General features: G+C 44.4%; 1 protein-coding gene across 12 annotated transcripts in view; it reads left to right on the top strand.

Moving 5' to 3' along the window:
• The window catches only part of LOC106576473 (eukaryotic translation initiation factor 4 gamma 1), a 75,021-nt gene extending 56,146 nt beyond the window's left edge, over positions 1–18,875 (top strand). For all 12 annotated transcript variants that reach the window (XM_045703921.2, XM_045703922.2, XM_045703929.2 and 9 more), the window contains 13 exons: positions 1,378–1,686; positions 2,065–2,188; positions 2,281–2,398; positions 3,709–4,013; positions 4,230–4,351; positions 4,588–4,760; positions 4,938–5,063; positions 5,176–5,257; positions 5,420–5,518; positions 6,173–6,319; positions 12,777–12,858; positions 14,641–14,781; positions 17,411–18,875. In XM_045703921.2, coding sequence (XP_045559877.2) covers positions 1,378–1,686; positions 2,065–2,188; positions 2,281–2,398; positions 3,709–4,013; positions 4,230–4,351; positions 4,588–4,760; positions 4,938–5,063; positions 5,176–5,257; positions 5,420–5,518; positions 6,173–6,319; positions 12,777–12,858; positions 14,641–14,781; positions 17,411–17,598 — 2,016 coding nt within the window. In that variant the 3' untranslated portion in view covers positions 17,599–18,875. The remainder of the gene's footprint in view (positions 1–1,377; positions 1,687–2,064; positions 2,189–2,280; positions 2,399–3,708; positions 4,014–4,229; positions 4,352–4,587; positions 4,761–4,937; positions 5,064–5,175; positions 5,258–5,419; positions 5,519–6,172; positions 6,320–12,776; positions 12,859–14,640; positions 14,782–17,410) is intronic.
• Positions 18,876–19,116: the final 241 nt, after the last annotated feature.

Below are 19,116 nucleotides of genomic sequence, written 5' to 3'. Positions count from 1 at the left end.
TGCTGTAATAAAGGCTTTACATTTGTTTTTTCGTTAGAACAGACTGCTATTACGTCTAATTTATTTAGTGTTGTTTACACTGTTCCAAACAGGAGAAAAAGAATATTGTAATCTAACAGCACCTGTTTGTCACACATAATATGTACGCAGCTCTCACTACTATACCCTTATTTTTGTTAATCTCCTCCTTGTTATGATGATCGTCATTATAATAAGTAGTGACGTTATCATTAGTAGGCTTCGTATAAGTATCCTTGTGTAACTACCTTCGAGCTGTAGGCCTAAAAGCATGTCCTGTTTAGTCTTAAAACCGTAACTAACTTAGGCCTATTTTTCAATATATAGGTTACTCAATCAATCAATCAATTATTCATTCGTTCATGCCATCACACAGCATACGAGGCATTTTAGGTTTAAAATTAAATTACAAAGGGAGCTTTGAGTAATTAGCCTGAACAATAAATACACTGCAATTCACGAATGCATGCAACAGTTTTTAGTCTGCTGTAATAAAGGCTTTATATATTTTATTTCTTGTTAGAACAGACTCTTTGGTACACTTATTTATTTGGTGTTTACACTTCCAAATGGTCATTTTTTTTTGTCATCTAACAGCAACTGTTTGGCACACAATACTTATGCAAGGCTTGCTCTTGTTCCCTCTATCTGGAGCTCCAGTAGTTTCCACAACTAACTCAATGTCTTCCACGGATCTGACTTCCCCTTTCCCTCCTGAACAACCAGTAAACATTTGCGCGTTGCTTTTTCACATCCTCCACATCCATTTTGCTGTCATATGTTACTGTGTTTGGAGTTTGTTGTAACCAATATATTGATGTGATTATTATGGGCTACATGTCAGGCCCTATTGGTCACATGCATGCGACGCTTACATGTTTTACGTAAAGAGAGCAAGGGTTGAGGGAATAGGAAATGTTTTTCCTAAACAAATTAGGGATTTCGGTAACATAACTTTTCAGTCAGAAACAAGTAAGAAACTAAATGGCTGAAATGATGTAGCAACTTCAGCATGGACAGCGCAATAAACACTTCCTGTACTGTGGTGCCTTTTCACTGCAGTAGGGAGGAGAGCGAGACAACGTGCGCCAGTCACACAGGCACTCACTGTCGTTTTGTTGTAACAGTGTGTCCATCGGGCTCTTTCTTGTCTCATTTGTCTCTTAATTATTTAATCAAACAGTGTGCTTAAAGCATCAGACAAGCTCAGTGCATATATAGTTGATTTTATTCAAACACATAGGGTGTGTCTGCCTATATATTGAAAAATCAATAGGTCGAATGAACAGGACGTCTCTGTCGACCAAGATTTATTTTAGTCGGGGACAGCCCTAACTCACTCCCGGCCCCCCCTCCCAGAACACGTGGGTCCCTAGGAGAGGAGAGCAGGGCCCCAAGACCATAGACCAGATCCACAAGGATGCTGAGCTGGAGGAGCACAGGGAGGTCCTCAAGGTGCAACAGCAACTCCTCAACCAGAACACCCGAGGAGGAGGTGGAGGACGTGGTGGTGGTGGTGGTGGTGGAGGAAGAGATCAGGGAACCCGCGGGGGCCAACACCCCCAGACGGGCCAAAGGAGTCAGCCCCAGGACGAGGGCTGGAACACAGTTCCCATCTCCACCAAGAGCAGACCCATCGACACCAGCCGACTCAGCAAGATCACTAAGGTCAGTGATGCATTATACTGTGGATTCTAAGCCACGTACCGTGGACCCATACTCAGTTTGGACTGAAACACTCCAACCCCCTCCACTTGCAGTCTAGCATCTACCTCCTTAACCTTCAACCCCCTTGTAAAGTTCTATCAGCCCTACCATTCCCAACTGAAACCCCAAACCCACTCACACTGTAGTCTGGCACACACCACTTAACCTTTAACCTCCATTTAGAGTTATGACCATACTATTCCTGACTCCTCCAAACTTCTCACTTATATAACTCGAAACTTCAGACCTTTTTCAGATCTCTAGATGTTTTGCCCCCAACAATCCTGCTAGTCTTCTTTCCTCAACAGTAATGTTTCCAACCTCTCCTTCTCTCTGCAGCCCGGGGCTTTGGACTTCAACAACCAGCTGCTGGCTCCCCAGCTCGGGGGTAAGGGCATGTGGGGCAGCTGGGGCAAGGGCAGCAGTGGAGGCACCACCGGAGCCAAACCCGCTGGTGAAGCCAGTAAGTCCTCTTACCAGTACAACCACCATTGTGAAATATCTACTCTTAGGCTCTTCAAAAAGTCAGTGTTTGTGTTTTGTGTGTGTTCATAGCCCCAGAGTCAGGAGGCCGCCCAGCCACCAGCACCCTCAACAGGTTCTCAGCATTGCAGCCACAGCAGCCCTCCTCCTCAGGGCCCTCACATGACTCGGACAGAAGAGTTCCTCAGAGGTCAGCAGCACTGGGACGTTACAACAGACTACATCTGTCCTTTACATATAGTGCCTTCCGAAAGACTTCAGACCCCTTGACTTTTTCCACATTTTGTTATGTTACAGCCATATTCTAAAATTGATTAAAAAAAAAAATCATCCTCAGCAATCTACACAAAATACCACATAATGACTAAGCGAAAACAGGTTTAGATTTTTTTTGCAAATGTATTAAAAATAAATATCAGAAATACCCTTTTTACGTAACTATTCAGACTCTGCTATGAAAACCTTCCAGAAGGACAACCATCTCTGCAGCACTTCACCAATCAGGCCTTTATGGTAGTGGCTAGGCGGAAGCCACTCATCAGTAAAGGGCACATGACAGCCCGCTTGGAGTTTGCCAAAAGGCACCTAAAGACTCTCAGACCGTGAGAAACAACATTTTCTGGTCTGATGAAACCAAGATTGAACTCTTTGGGCTGAATGCCACGTGTCACGTCTGGAGGAAACATGACACCATCCCTACAGTGAAGCATGGTGGTGGCAGCATCATGCTGTGGGGATGTTTTTCAGCGGCAGGGGCTGGGAGACTAGTCAGGATCGAGGGAAAGATGAACGTAGCAAAGTACAGAGAGATCATGATGAAAACCTGCTCCAGAGTGCTCAGGACCTCAGACTGGGGCGAAGGTTCACCTTCCAGCAGAACAACGACCCTAAGCACACAGCCAAGACAACGCAGGAGTGGCTTCGGGACAAGTCTCAATGTCCTTGAGTGGCCCAGCCAGCGCCCGGACTTGAACCCGATCGAACATCTCTGGAGAGACCTGAAGATAGCTGAGCAGCAACGCTCCCCATCCAACCTGAAAGATCTTGAGAGGATCTGCAGAGAAGAATGTGAGAAAGTCCCCAAATACAGGTGTGCCAAGCTTGTAGCGTCATACCCAAGAAGACTCGAGGCTGTAATCCCTGCCATAGGAGCTTTAACAAAGTACTGAGTAAAGGTTCTGAATACTTGTGTAAATGTGATATTTCAGTTTTTTATTTTTAATAAATTAGCAAACATTTCTAAACTGTTTTTGCTTCATTATGGGGTATTGTGTGTAGATTGACGAAAAAACAACAATTAAATCAACTTTAGAATAAGGCTGTAATGTAACAAAATGTGGAAAAAGTCAAGGGGTCTGAATATTATCCAAGGGCACTGGTTTGAATATGGAACATCACTGCTACCACAGGGCAGAATGTTTATGATTGGTTCAGATGAATTAAGGTCATCTTGTGACTCTTTGCATCTACCCCCCCCCCCTTGCCCATATACACAAACAGGAACAGCTCGAGCCGGGACCGTGGCAGTGACAGATTCGAGCGACATGACTGTGGCAGCAACGACCGCTTCGACAGGCGGGAAGACCGGCGAGACGACCGGGACAGGAACCGGCCCCCGGTCACCAAGCGGAGCTTTAGCAGGGAGACAGAGGAGCACAGCAGAGAGAGGGAGCACCGCGGCCCTGCTGATCCTGTACGCCGCGTAGCCAGCATGACCGACGACCGGGGCAGCAGAGACCGGGGCAGCAGAGACCGGGGCAGCAGAGACCGGGGCAGCAGAGACCGGGCCAGGAGCAAAGACAATGGTACGAAACAAAGAATACACACAGCATACTTTCTGTCAGGCTTACACTACTGCTGGCAGGAGTGACCAGGAGTTTTAAAGGGATGGGGAAAGGCAGAGAGTTGGTGCTATGTTAACCAATTCAGGAACCTTTATGGGGAATTTGCAAAGTTTTAAAAGGCAAGGATTTCTCAGGGACACATTTGTATGTGACTTTCTCTCTCTGTTTGGGCCACAGTGAAGAGGGAAGCTGCTCTGACCCCCCCTCCTGCCCAGGACAAACCTGCCTTGAGTGAAGAAATGCTGGGAAAGAAGTCCACAGCTATCATAGAGGAGTACCTACACATCAACGACATGAAGGTACATCACATTTATACCCATGCAGATCATTGGAGAGACTTAACTACATATCAACCACACACAGATATGATACATACTGTAGCTAGTTGGCCACATGGTGGTAATTGAAAATGGCTTTCAAAGTAAAGATGTTATTAAACAGGTTATTTTTTTATTTGTTTTTAATATTGAAACACTGCCCGGCTTTAGAGGAGTAAAACTAACCTTTGAATCCTCTTTCCCCTCCGGCACTGTAGGAGGCGCTGCAGTGTGTAGTGGAGATGAACAGCACCTCGCTGCTCTTTGTGTTTGTACGGAGCGGTCTAGAGTCCACTCTGGAGCGCAGCCCCATCGCCAGAGAACGCATGGGCCTGCTGCTGCACCAGCTGTACAAGGCAGGCACCCTGCCCAAAGAGCAGTACTACAGAGGGTCAGTCACCTCAGAGAGAGTCTGTGTTTTCTGCCCGTGGAGCAGCACTATACACAAATGATTTGTGAAACATTGAATATGTGGAAAAGGTTATAGTGGATCACTAGGATATTGACCTTTTTCTTCTCTAGATAAAGTCTATCTGATAAGTGTGTGTGTGTGTGTGTGCCTCAACAGGCTTCAGGAGATACTGGAGGTGGCGGAGGACATGGCCATAGACGTCCCCCACATCTGGCTCTACCTGGCTGAGCTCATCACCCCTATGCTCCACGAAGGAGGCATCTCCATGGGACAGCTCTTCAAGTCAGTCCCAGGCTTCATTCTAGGCCTCTAATAATAATAACTATTTAATCAGTCAGTATCCTCTATATTAAGATGTGACCTACTGACCTTGTTTTGACCTATGACCCTGTAGGGAGATATCCAAGCCCCTGGTTCCTCAGGGGACGGCTGGAGTTCTGCTGGTACAGATCCTCACCTTACTCTGCAAAGGAATGGTACGTTCTCTCACTACCCAACCTGTGAAGGGGATGGTGCTTTATGTTTTCATATCTGTCCAGGCATCTAGATGACCTTTGATGTTTGAATTCTATGCAAATGTCATGTTGTTTATGGATCCAAAGTGTTTTTAATGGAACCACCTGTATCCGCTACCTCAGAGCCATAAAAAGGCAGGCGCCATGTGGAGGGAGGCGGGGCTTAGCTGGAAAGACTTTCTGCCTGAGGACGAGGACGTCAACAAGTTTGTGACAGAAAAGGTAAGAGGTCGGAGGTCATGACCCTGTAGGGATTGAAAGCAGATTCACCATATAGTATTGCCCCTTTTTGAACTAAGAGACGAATATGAAATAATAGTCAATTATTAAAGGTGGACTGACTTTGTCACGAGCAGCACTGCGGATATTGAGATAAGCAAGATACAAGACTTCGCTCACACAGTCACAGTATCTGTGCAAGGATTCGCTTCACGCTCTTACAGCCAGGGGACCAAAACAGCTGAGGTTGAGCCTCACGCTTTAACACACTTTAGTTGTTGTGGAAATTGACCCACTGCTGTTTACTTTGCATCTACGTCATATCGCTGAGGCTACCTTTAGATCAATCTATCAAATTGCAATCAAATGTGTTAATATAGTCATCAACAGTTGTCCCAAGGTGCTTTAAGGGCTTTCCAGACAGGAAGTGGCAGCAGAGTTGCCCGTTGATTTTCAATGGAGCCAGGCAGGCGACATTATTCTAGGCGGAGCGATCTGCGGTGCTCGTGCACGTGAAAGCTACTCAGCCGAAGCAGAGAAAATGGGAATCTGCTCTATTTTGGCAAACTTTCCGCCTCATGGCTTCCTGTCTGGAAAGCCCTTAACAGTAATTATGGGAAGCTTCACTCTCTTGCTGTGTGTTCCCTCTGAATGCAGAACGTGGAGTTCACCCTGGGAGGAGGAGAAGATGATGAGACAGAGAAGAGCAGTAAGAAGGAGCTGAGCTCAGAGGAGCTGACCAAACAGCTGGACAGACTCATACAGGACAAGGCTGACAACCAGAGGATCTATGATTGGGTGGAGGTATGACGTGTGAGAGGGAGAGTGTGTCCACTCACCCAATTAATATTTCGGTTTGCTTTTGTTACAGTGCATTCGGAAAGTATTCAGATCCCTTGACTTTTTCCACATTTTGTTACGTTACAACCTTATTCTAAAATGTATTAAATAGTTTTCCCCTTCAATCTACACACAATACCCCATAATGACAAAGAAAAAAAATATTTGTTGCACATTCAATGTAAAATGTATTCAATATCACTTTTACATACAGTACCAGTCAAAGGTTTTTTTACTCTTTTCTACGTTGTAGAATAATAGTGAAGACATCAAAACTATGAATTAACAGATATGGAATCATGTAGTAAGCAAAAAAGAGTTAAACAAATGAAAATATATTTGAGATTCTTCAAAGTAGCCACCCTTAGCCATGATGACAGCTTTGCACACTCTTGGCATTCTCTCGACCAGCTTTGTGAGGTAGTCACCTGGAATGCATTTAAATTAACAGGTGTGCCTTTTTAAAAGCTACTTTTTGGAATTTCTTTCCTTCTTAATGCGTTTGAGCCAATCAGTTGTGTTGTGACATGGTAGGGGTGGTATACAGAAGATAGCCCTATTTGGTAAACGACCAAGTCCACATTATGGCAAGAACAGCTCAAATAAGCAAAGAGAAACGACAGTCCATCATTACTTTAAGACATGAAAGTCAGTCTATCTGGAAAATGTCAAGAAATGTGTACTTTTCTACAACTGCAGTCGCATAAACCATCTTGTTCTCGTGAGGACCGCCACAGGAAAGGAAAACCCAGATTTAACTCTGCTGCAGAGAATAAGTTCATTAGATTTACCAGTCTCAGAAATTGCAGCCCAAATAAATGCTTCACAGAGTTCAAGTAACAGACATCTCAACATCAACTGTTCAGAGGAGACTGTGTGAATCAGGCCTTCATGGTCAAATTGCTGCAAAGAAACCACAACTATATGACACCAATAAGAAGAGACTTGCTTGGGCCAAGAAACACGAGCATTGGACATCAGACCGTTGGAAATCTTTCCTTTGGTCTGAGTCCAAATGTGAGATTTCTGTTCCAACCGCTGTGTCTTTGTGAGGCAGAGTAGATGAACGGATGATCTCCGCATGTGTGGTACCCATCGTGAAGCATGGAGGAGGAGGTGTGGGGGTGCTTTACTGATGACACTGTCAGTGATTGATTTATTTAGAATTCAAGGCACACTTAACCAGCATGGCTACCACAGCATTCTGTAGCAATACGCCATCCCATCTGGTTTCCGCTTAGTGGGACTACCATTTCTTTTTCAACAGGACAATGACCCAATACACCTCCAGGCTGTGTAAGGGCTATTTGACCAAGGAGAGTGATGGAGTGCTGCATCAGATGACCTGGCCTTCACCATCCCCTGACTTTAACCCAATTGAGATGATTTGGGATGAGTTGGACCGCAGAGTGAAGGAAAAGCAGCCAACAAGTGCTCAGCATATGTGGGAACTCCAAGACTTTTGGAAAAGCTTTCCAGATGAAGCTAGTTGAGAGAATGCCTAGTGTGTGCAAAGTTGTCAAGGCAAAGGATGGCTACTTTGAAGAATCTCAAATATAAAATATATTTTGAATTGTTTAACACTTTTTTTAATTACTACATGATTCCATGTGTGTTATTTCATAGTTTTAATGTCTTCACTATTATTCTAAAACTATTTTCTATAAAAATATAGAAAAACCCTTGAATGAGTAGGTGTCCAAACTTTTGACTGGTACTGTAAGTATTAAGCACATTTTTACATTTACGTCATTTAGCAGACGCTCTTATCCAGAGCGACTTACAAGTTGGTGCATTCACCTTATGATATCCAGTGGAACAACCACTTTACAATAGTACATCTATATCTTTTTTGGGGGGTAGGGGGGGGTTAGAAGGATTACTTAATCCTATCCCAGGTATTCCTTAAAGAGGTGGAGTTTCAGGTGTCTCCAGAAGGTGGTGATTGACTCCGCTGTCCTGGCGTCGTGAGGGAGCTTGTTCCCTCACGTGCCAGAGCAGCGAACAGTTTTGGCTGGGCTGAGCGGGAACTGTGGGAGGCGAGCAGGCCAGAGGTGGATGAACGCAGTGCCCTTCTTTGGGTGTAGGGACTGATCAGAGCCTGAAGGTACGGAGGTGCCGTTCCCCTCACAGCTCCGTAGGCAAGCACCATGGTCTTGTAGCAGATGCGAGCTTCAACTGGAAGCCAGTGGAGTGTGCGGAGGAGCGGGGTGACGTGAGAGAACTTGGGAAGGTTGAACACTAGACGGGCTGCGGCGTTCTGGATGAGTTGTAGGGGTTTAATGGCACAGGCAGGGAGCCCCGCCAACAGCGAGTTGCAGTAATCCAGACGGGAGATGACAAGTGCCTGGATTAGGACCTGCGAAGCTTCCTGTGTGAGGCAGGGTCGTACTCTGCGAATGTTGTAGAGCATGAACCTACAGGATCGGGTCACCGCCTTGATGTTAGCGGAGAACGACAGGGTGTTGTCCAGGGTCACGCCAAGGCTCTTAGCACTCTGGGAGGAGGACACAATGGAGTTGTCAACCGTGATGGCGAGATCATGGAACGGGAAGTCCTTCCCCGGGAGGAAGAGCAGCTCCGTCTTGCCGAGGTTCAGCTTGAGGTGGTGATCCGTCATCCACACTGATATGTCTGCCAGACATGCAGAGATGCGATTCGCCACCTGGTTATCAGAAGGGGAAAGGAGAAGATTAATTGTGTCTGCGTAGCAATGATAGGAGAGACCATGTGAGGATATGACAGAGCCAAGTGACTTGGTGTATAGCGAGAATAGGATAGGACCTAGAACTGAGCCCTGGGGGACACCAGTGGTGAGAGCACGTGGTGCGGAGACGGATTCTCGCCACGCCACCTGGTAGGAGCGACCTGTCAGGTAGGACGCAATCCAAGAGTGAGCCACGCCGGAGATGCCCAACTCGGAGAGGGATTGAGAGGAGGAACTGATGGTTCACAGTATCAAAGGCAGCAGATAGGTCTAGAAGGATGAGAGCAGAGGAGAGAAAGTTAGCTTTAGCAGTGCGGAGAGCCTCCGTGACACAGAGAAGAGCAGTCTCAGTTGAATGACCAGTCTTGAAACCTGACTGATTTGGATCAAGAAGGTCATTCTGAGAGAGATAGCAAGAGAGCTGGCCAAGGACGGCACGCTCAAGAGTTTGAGAGAAAAGAAAGAAGGGATACTGGTCTGTAGTTGTTGACATCGGAGGGATCGAGTGTAGATTTTGAGAAGGGGTGCAACTCTCGCTCTCTTGAAGACGGAAGGGACGTAGCCAGCGGTCAAGGATGAGTTGATGAGCGAGGTGAGGTAAGGGAGAAGGTCTCCAGTAATGGTCTGGAGAAGAGAGGAGGGGATAGGGTCAAGCGGGCAGGTTGTTGGGCGGCCGGCCGTCACAAGTCGCAAGATTTCATCTGGAGAGAGAGGGGAGAAAGAGGTCAAAGCAAAGGGTAGGGCAATGTGAGCAGGACCAGCGGTGTCGTTTGACTTAAGAAACGAGCATCGGATGTCGTCAACCTTCGTTTCAAAATGGTTGACAAAGTCATCCGCAGAGAGGGGGGAGGGGGAGGAGGAGAAGGTGGCAAAGAGCTTCCTAGGGTTAGCGGCAGATGCTTGGAATTTAGTGGTAGAAAGTGGCTTTAGCAGCAGAAACAGAGGAAGAAAATGTGGAGAGGAGGGAGTGAAAAGATGCCAGGTCCGCAGCTAGGCTAGTTTTCCTCCATTTCCGCTCGGCTGCCCGGAGCCCTGTTCTGTGAGCATCGCAATGAGTCGTCAAGCCACGGCGCAGGAGGGGAGGACCGAGCCGGCCGGGAGGATAGGGGACATAGAGAGTCAAAGGATGCAGAAAGGGAGGAGAAGAGGGTTGAGGAGGCAGGATCAGGAGATTGGTTGGAGAAGGATTAAACAGAGGGAAGATATGATAGGATGGAAGAGGAGAGAGTAGCAGGAGAGAGAGAGCGAAGGTTGCGACGGCGCAATACTATCTGAGTAGGGGCAGAGTGAGTAGTGTTGGAGGAGAGCGAGAGGGAAAAGGATACAAGGTAGTGGTCGGAGACTTGGAGGGGAGTTGCTGTGAGATTAGTAGAAGAACAGCATTTAGTAAAGATGAGGTCAAGCGTATTGCCTGCCTTGTGAGTAGGGGTGGACGGTGAGAGGGTGAGGTCAAAAGAAAAGAGGAGAGGAGTGGAAAGGAGGCAGAGAGAAATGAGTCAAGGGTAGACGTAGGGAGGTTAAAGTCACCCAGAACTGTGAGGGGTGAGCCATCCTCAGGAAAGGAACTTGTCAAGCTCATTGATGAACTCTCCAAGGAAACCTGGAGGGCGATAAATAATAAGGATGTTAAGCTTGAATGGGCTAGTGACTGTGACAGCATGGAATTCAAAGGAGGAGATAGACAGATGGGTCAGGGGAGAAAGAGAGAATGTCCACTAGGGAGAGATGAGGATTCCAGTGCCACCACCCCGCTGACCAGATGCTCTCGGGGTATGCGAGAACACGTGGTCAGACGAGGAGAGAGCAGTAGGAGTAGCAGTGTTTTATGTGGTAATCCATGTTTCCGTCAGCGCCAAGAAGTCGAGGGACTGGAGGGTAGCATAGGCTGAGATGAACTCTGCCTTGTTGGCCACAGACCGACAGTTCCAGAGGCTGCCGGAGACCTGGAACTCCACGTGGGTCGTGCGCGCTGGGACCACCAGGTTAGAGTGGCAGCGGCCATGCGGTGTGAAGCGTTTGTGTGGCCTGTGCAGAGAGGAGAGAACTGGGATAGACAGACACATAGTTGACAGGCTACAGGAGAGGCTATGCTAATGCAAAGGAGATTGGAATGAAAATTAACTAAACAACTGGGGAAGCGAGAGAGCAGGGCCTCCCTCACTAACCATTCACTGAAACACTCAAATATAACTTTTCCAACTTCCACTTAGAAATTATAATTGATGTAAACTACAATGGTTCAAGGTTTCCAGGAATAGGCTCAAACTTAGTTTATTCAGCTAGATAACTTGGTACAGTAAGCACCTTTGGCAGCGATTACAGCCTCAAGTATTTTGGGGTATGACGTTACAAGCTTAGCACACCTGTATTTGGGAAGTTTCTCCCATTCTTCTCTGCAGATCCTCTCAATGCTCTGTCAGGTTGGATGGGGAGTGTCGCTGCTCAGCTATTTCAGGTCTCTCCAGAGACGTTCGATCAGGTTCAAGTTCGGGCTCTGGCTGGGCCACTCAAGGACTTTGAGACTTGTCCCGAAGCCACTCCTGCGTTGTCTTGGCTGTGTGCTTAGGGTCGTTGTCCTGTTGGAAGGTGAACCTTCGCCCCAGTCTGTGGTCCAGAGCGCTCTTCATCAAGGATCTCTCTGTACTTTGTTCTGTTCGTCTTTCCTTCAATCCTGTCTCCTAGTCCCTGCCATTGAAAAACATCCCCACAGCATCATGGCCACTCTACAGAGAGTGGCCATCATGCTGCAGAGATGGTTGTCTGCAGCTTTGTCAGTGACCATCAGGTTCTTGGTCACCTCCCTGACCAAGGCCCTTCTTCCCTGATTGCTCAGTTTGGCCTGGCGGCCAGCTCTAGGAAGAGTCTTGGTGGTTCCAAACTTCTTCCATTTAAGAATGATGTAGGCCATTGTGTTCTTGGGGACCTTCAATGCTGCAGAAATGTTTTGGTATCCTTCCCCAGATCTGTGTCTCGACACAATCCTGTCTTAAAGCTCTACAGACAATTCCTTCCACCTCATTGCTTGGATTTTGCTCTGACATGTGTAACAGTTTAGCTTCCGTCCCTCTCCTCGCCCCTACCTGGGCTCGAACCAGGGACCCTCTGCACACATCGATAACTGACACCCACGAAGCATCGTTACCCATCGCTCCACAAAAGCCGCAGCCCTTGCAGAGCTAGGGGAACAACTACTTCAAGGTCTCAGAGCGAGTGACATCACCGATTGAAAGGCTATTCGCGCGCACCACCGCTAACTAGCTAGCCATTTCACATCGGTTACACATGCACTGTCAACTGTGAGACCTTATATAGACAGGTGTGCCTTTCCAAATCATGTCCAATCAATTGAATTTAACACAGGTGGTATCAAATCAAGTTGTAGAAACATCTCAAGGATGATCAATGGAAACAGGGTGCACCTGAGCTCAATTTGAGTCTCATAGCAAAGGGTCTGAAGACTAATGTAAATAAGGTATTTCTGTTTTTGCTTCGTCATTATGGGTTATTGTGTGTAGATTGCTAAAAAAAAAAAAGTATATATTTAATCCATTTTAGAATAAGGCTGTAACGTAACAAAATAAGGATAAAGGAAAGGGGTCTGAATACTTTCTGAATGCACTATATATATATCCCCATTAGTCCTATTGGTCCTTGTTGTATATCCCACTGCTCAACCCCACTGATATGTGTTGTGACTGTGCCTTCCCTCTTTAGGCTAACCTGGACGAGACACAGATGTCCTCCAACATGTTTGTCAGAGCAGTCATGACATCCATCTGCCAGTCGGCCATCATCTGTGAGTTACCTTACCTTTACCTGTCAATCCAACACTGTATCAGGACAACCCTGCACTCTAATACTCTTTTCACCGAACTTAGCATCTCTGTACCGATGCATAGCTGCTTTAACCTCTATGGGCTAGGTGGGACGCTAGCGTGCCACCCGTGGTGCACTCCATCAACAGCAGGTGCATTTCAAGAGCGGCAAATTTGAATCCAAATAAATGTCAAAATTCAAATTTTTCAAACATACAACTATTTTACACCCTTTGAAAGATAAACATCTCCTTAATCTAACCACGTTTTACGATTTCAAAAAGGTTTTACGGCGAAAGCATAAATTTAGAGTATGTTAGGACAGTACATTTACAAGAGTTGTGTGTAATGTTTTGTCAATTCAAAGACAGGGTCACCAAAACCATAAAACCAGCTAAAATGATGCACTAACCTTTTACAATCTCCATCAGATGACACTCCTAGGACATTATGTTAGACAATGCATGCATTTTTAGTTCTATCAAGTTCATATTTATATCCAAAAACAGCGTTTTACTATGGCATTGATGTTGAGGAAATCGTTTCCCTCCAATAACCGGCAGTCAAGTCAGCGTCACAAATTAAATAATTAAAATTAGAAAACATTGGTAAAATATTATATTGTCATTTAAAGAATTATAGATTTACATCTCTTGAACGCAATCAACTTGCCAGATTTAAAAATAACCTTACTGGGAAATCACACTTTGCAATAATCTGAGCACTGCGCCCAGAAAAATACGCGTTGCGATACAGACTAGACGTCATGTTGGGGAGATCTAAAATCGAAAATACTATGTAAATAAGCCATTACCTTTGATTCTCTTCATCAGATGTCACTTCCAGGTATCACAGGTCCATAACGAATGTAGTTTTGTTCAAAAAAGCTCATCATTTATGTCCAAAAATCTCCGTCTTGTTAGCACATGATCTAAGCCAGCCGGACTTCTCGTCATGAACGAGGGGAAAAAATATATTTACGTTCGTTCAAACATGTCAAACGTTGTATAGCATAAATCATTAGGGCCTTTTTTAACCAGAACATGAATAATATTCAAGGTGGACGAATGCATACTCTTTTATAACGTATTGGAACGAGGGTACCCAACATGAACTCGCGCGCCAGGTGTCTAATGGGCCATCATCGTTCCATGGCTCTTGTTCGGTCAGATCTCCCTCCAGAAGACTCAAAACACTTTGTAAAGGCTGGTGACATCTAGTGGAAGCAATAGGAAGTGCCAAAATATTCCTCAGCCCCTGTGTTTTTCAATGGGATAGGTTTAAAGGTAATACAACACATCAGGTATCCACTTCCTGTCAGAAAATGTCTCAGGGTTTTGCCTGCCAAATGAGTTCTGTTATACTCACAGACACCATTCAAACAGTTTTAGAAAATTTAGGGTGTTTTCTATCCATATGTAATAAGTATATGCATATTCTAGTTACTGGGTAGGAGTGGTAACCAGATTAAATCGGGTATGTTTTTTTATCCAGCCGTGTCAATACTGCCCCCTAGCCCTAACAGGTTAACCATGCTGGGACGGACAATGTAGAAATAATATATCCGAGCCAACACATTATGGCTCAGATCACTCCAAACGCATCATCATGATAATGTGGCTGGTGACACTTTGCTTCTTGAAAGTCCAATATCTTGAAAACATGACTGCTGACATGCAAAACATTTTGGGACTGTATCAATAGTGGACTAATGTTAAAAAATACCAAAAGGTAGTTTTTGACCCCTCCCCCTCTGCCCGCAGGTGAGAACCCTTACAAGTTGGATGCGAAGGTGATCACCCGGAGTGCCAAGCTGCTCCACAAGTACCTGAAGGATGAGCAGAAGGAGCTGCAGGCTCTCTACGCCTTGCAGGCCCTCATGGTGGAGATGGAGCAGCCTGCCAGTGAGTGAGATACAGAATGACTTCAGTCACTTTCCTCTCTGTTTCCCTGTTTGTGTCAAGTCTCTGGCAATTTTTTTTTTGTGAAGCACCGATATGACATTTTTGACTGATACCGATATTTTCCTTTTCCAAAAAGAACCGATACTGATATTAAAAATTTTACCGGCCTTTTAAGCACTCTAGTACAGGTAAATAGTTAACACACAATGAACGCAGTGGTCTAAGGCACTGCATCTCAGTGCAAGAGGTGTCATTACAGTCCCTGGTTCGAATCCAGGCTGTACCACATCTGGCCGTGATTGGGAGTCCCATAGGGCGGCGCACAATTGGCCCAGCGTCGTCCAGGCCGTCATTGTAAATAAGAATTTGTTCTTAACTGACTTGACTAGTTAAATAAAGGTTACACACACACACACACACCACACTGACCAAAAAGTTATTTTGTTGGCATTTACATATGTCCCCATTACCAGTAAAACATAATCAAAACCTATTTCTTTCACTTACTTGCTGTGCTGTTTCATTGTTCATTTGTTCAGTCATGTCATTCTCAACCAGGATTTCTATGGAACGCCGTTTGAGTCTTTGCGTGTCAAAAAAGATACACGTCAAATAACACTATTTGACCAATCAGGACCTGAATATGACTGCACGTCACATAATAATTTAACGCGTTCATAAATTCTTTACATAGTTATTACACATTGATTACGCGCACACACATTTCATGTCACAACGATTCATCGATACGTATGCTATGATGCTGGTAAAGTTGTCTTGCGTACCTACAGTGCTGGTCATAAAAAAAAGCTATCTAGCTCATGGATGCAAACAATGTTCTTCCCCAAAAATGACACAAACTAGCTGTCATCTAAAATAACCCTAATTTATAAGACAGTTCTTATTTGATTAATGGTGGTCGGACCCATCTATGTGAAGCTAGCCACAATAAGGATTCGCCACAATAGTGGACTTTGCGGTTAGCCTTCAAAATAAAACTATGGCATAATTCTACTATTTGTCTTCATTTGCATCACTGTCAATGATACACTTTTATTTTGAAGGCAAACCGCAAATTCCACTGTTGTGCCTAATCCTTATTGTGGCTAGCTTCACAACACATACCCCAGTCCAGTTGAGCCTCACGAGCCAGATGAAGCTAGCTGGCTACTTATAACGTTAGCTTTGGGCAACAGGGTTAACCTCTCTAGGACATATGGGACGGTAGCGTCCCACCTCGCCAACAGCCAGTGAAATAGCAGAGCGCCAAATTCAAAACAACAAAAATCTCATAATTCAAATTTCTCACACATACCAGTATTATACACCATTTTAAAGATAATCTTCTCGTTAATCCAACCACATTGTCCGATTTCAAAAAGGCTTTACCGCGAAAGCAAAGCATTAGATTATGTTAGGACAGCACCTAGACAAGAAAAACCACACAGCCATTTTCCAAGCAAGGAGAGGCGTCACAAAAAAACAGAAATACAGCTAAAATGAATCACTAACCTTTGATCTTCATCAGATGGCACTCATAGGACTTCATGTTACACAATACATGTATGTTTTGCTCGATAAAGTTCATATTTATATCAACAAAAAAACATTTTACATTGGCGTGTAATGTTCAGAAATGTTTTGCCTCCAAAACTTCCAGTGAATGAGCACATCAATTTACAGAAATACTCATCATAAACTTTGACAAAAGATACAAGTGTTATGCACAGAATTATAGATAAACTTCTCCTTAATGCAACCGCTGTGTCAGATTTCAAAAAAGCTTTTCGGCGAAAGCAAACTTTGCAATAATCTGAGTACACCGCTCAGACATCAAAACAAGCCATACAGATACCCGCCATTTTGGAGTCAACAGAATTCACAAATAACATTATAAATATTCACTTACCTTTGATGATCTTCATCAGAATGCACTCCCAGGAATCCCAGTTACACTATAAATGTTTGTTTTGTTCGATAAAGTTCATATTTATGTCCAAATACCAAATACATTTTGTTCGCGCGTTTAGTCCAGCACTCCAAATTTACTAAGCGCATGAGTTTACTCCAGACGAAAAGTCAAAATAGTTCCATTACAGTTCGTAGAAACATGTCAAACGATGTATAGAATCAATCTTTAGGATGTTTTTATCATAAATCTTCCATAATATTCCAACCGGACAATTCCTTTGTCTTTAGAATTGAAAGGAAAGGCAGCTCGCTCTCACGGCCGCGTGCATGTTTGAGCTCGTGCCAATTTTCCAGACACACGACTGAATCAGCTCTTATTCTCTTCCCATTCACAGTAGAAGCCTGAAACAAGGTTCTGAAGACTGTTGACATCTAGTGGAAGCCTTAGGAAGTGCAAAATGACCCCACAGACACTCTGTATTAGATAGGGAATCACTTGAAAAACTACAAGCCTCAGATTTCGCACTTCCTGGTTGGATTCTTCTCAGGTTTTTGCCTGCCATATGAGTTCTGTTATACTCACAGACATCATTCAAACAGTTTTAGAAACTTCAGAGTGTTTTCTATCCAAATCTACTAATTATATGCATATTCTAGCTTTTGTGTCTGAGTAGCAGGCATTTTACATTGGGCATGTTCTCTTCCTCCTTTCTTGTAGACCTGCTGCGGATGTTCTTTGACACGCTGTACGATGAGGACGTGATCAAAGAGGAGGCCTTCTACAAGTGGGAGTCCAGCAAGGACCCCGCTGAGATGCAGGGCAAGGGTGTGGCCCTGAAGTCCGTCACCGCCTTCTTCACCTGGCTCCGTGAGGCCGAGGACGAGGAGTCTGACAACAACAGCTAGGACCTGTTCACCTGCGCCCCCTAGACTCTGGGAAGACCTGGAGGAGGAAAAATAAAATCCTGTTGATGATGATTCAGGAACATGGGGCTGTTAGAATCAACAAAATCCTTCAGCGTAAAAAAAAAAAATAGGAAAAAAATCAGCTAGGAGATTCTACTACAGATTGAGCATGCAATCGTTTTTTTGTTTTATTTTCTTCATTTTTGTTTATTTTGCGCTGCCGAATGTCTGAACTAAATTGGGAAACTAATTGCGAGAGAGCGATAAGCGTTACAACAAGCTGTAGGGGTGGCTGTTTCCTTCAGTGTTTTGAGGTTTTATCCCTTGTTTTAAAGGCGTCGCGTTGCCATAGCAACACTATTCATGATGTTTAGCAAAACGACAAAAATTTAAATCCCCAACAGACCGAACTAATAAAGGCTGCTCATATATATATTTTTGATTACATCATATATCCTGTTGAATGAGACATGATGGGCATCATGTTGTATGTATGATTCTACACGACTCTGTCAGCAATTTAGCTCTTTCTTTTTGAGTTTAGGATGATTGAAGTGTTCTTTTTTTTAGATAAAAGAAAATATGTATAAAGAAAAGTGACATGCTGGAGCTCGCTTTCTTTGAACATTACAGTGTGGAGTCTTTGAGACTCCTGTGGACTTCCTGTCTGGTGGAGAGGGACTGTGGGGCGATGGACAATGACCTTTTGCTGCTGGGGGTCTCAATGCTTCCTTATGGCCATGCTCGCCAACCCCAATTTGTCCCGTGTTACTTTTCTCCTACACTTCCAAAAACTGTGGGTCTGGAAAGGGAGAACGGGCTTGCAACGATGTGGATTTTTAAAAAGAGAAAATCATAATTCAAACTTGAAAGGTATATAAATAAATCATCTTTAAAAAAGCAATTTCAAAAAGAGTATACAATTACATTCACAGTACGTTTCCTAAGGCTTTTTCTGCTTCCGTTTAGTGGAAATGCATTTCAGGAGAGTTCTGTAATATATTGCTTTTTTGGTTTGTTTTTCAAAATAAAAATGCTAATGTTATGCCATGTATTTTTTTTTCTGAAACAAAGTGGCAGTTCTCTGTATTTATATTTTTCTCTCCTCAGCTAGCAGCTGCTTGTAATGATCCACCTGAAGTCATTGATTACAATTTAATTGAATATTTTGTAAATACTTTTTTGCTTTACATTATGAAGTATTTAATTAAGAAAATGAATGCCTCTTTTCATATCCGAAACTGGAAAAGATAATAAAGAACATTGCAAATAAGAAACCATTTTAATTTATTGATTTTTATCCAGAGGGGAGGACTGACAGCCTACATGTAGTTTCACAGTAATGTCAGATTTTAAACTGTTTCTCCCCACCATGTCCTCTCACTCTGTTGTCCCACACAAAGAAACTGAAAGGCTTTACTCTACTTAATTGTCCTGTGGAATGAGGAAGCCGACTGGGCATTGTGTAAGTCTCACCCAACCAGAACATGGGTATGCGGCTCCGCCGCTGAGAAATTG

The sequence above is a fragment of the Salmo salar genome, chromosome 20 (assembly GCF_965601325.2).
Source record: "Salmo salar chromosome 20, fSalSal1, whole genome shotgun sequence".
Lineage (NCBI taxonomy): Eukaryota > Metazoa > Chordata > Actinopteri > Salmoniformes > Salmonidae > Salmo > Salmo salar.
The sequence above is the reverse complement of the archived record's forward strand: the minus strand, read 5'-3'. Positions and strand labels throughout refer to the sequence as shown.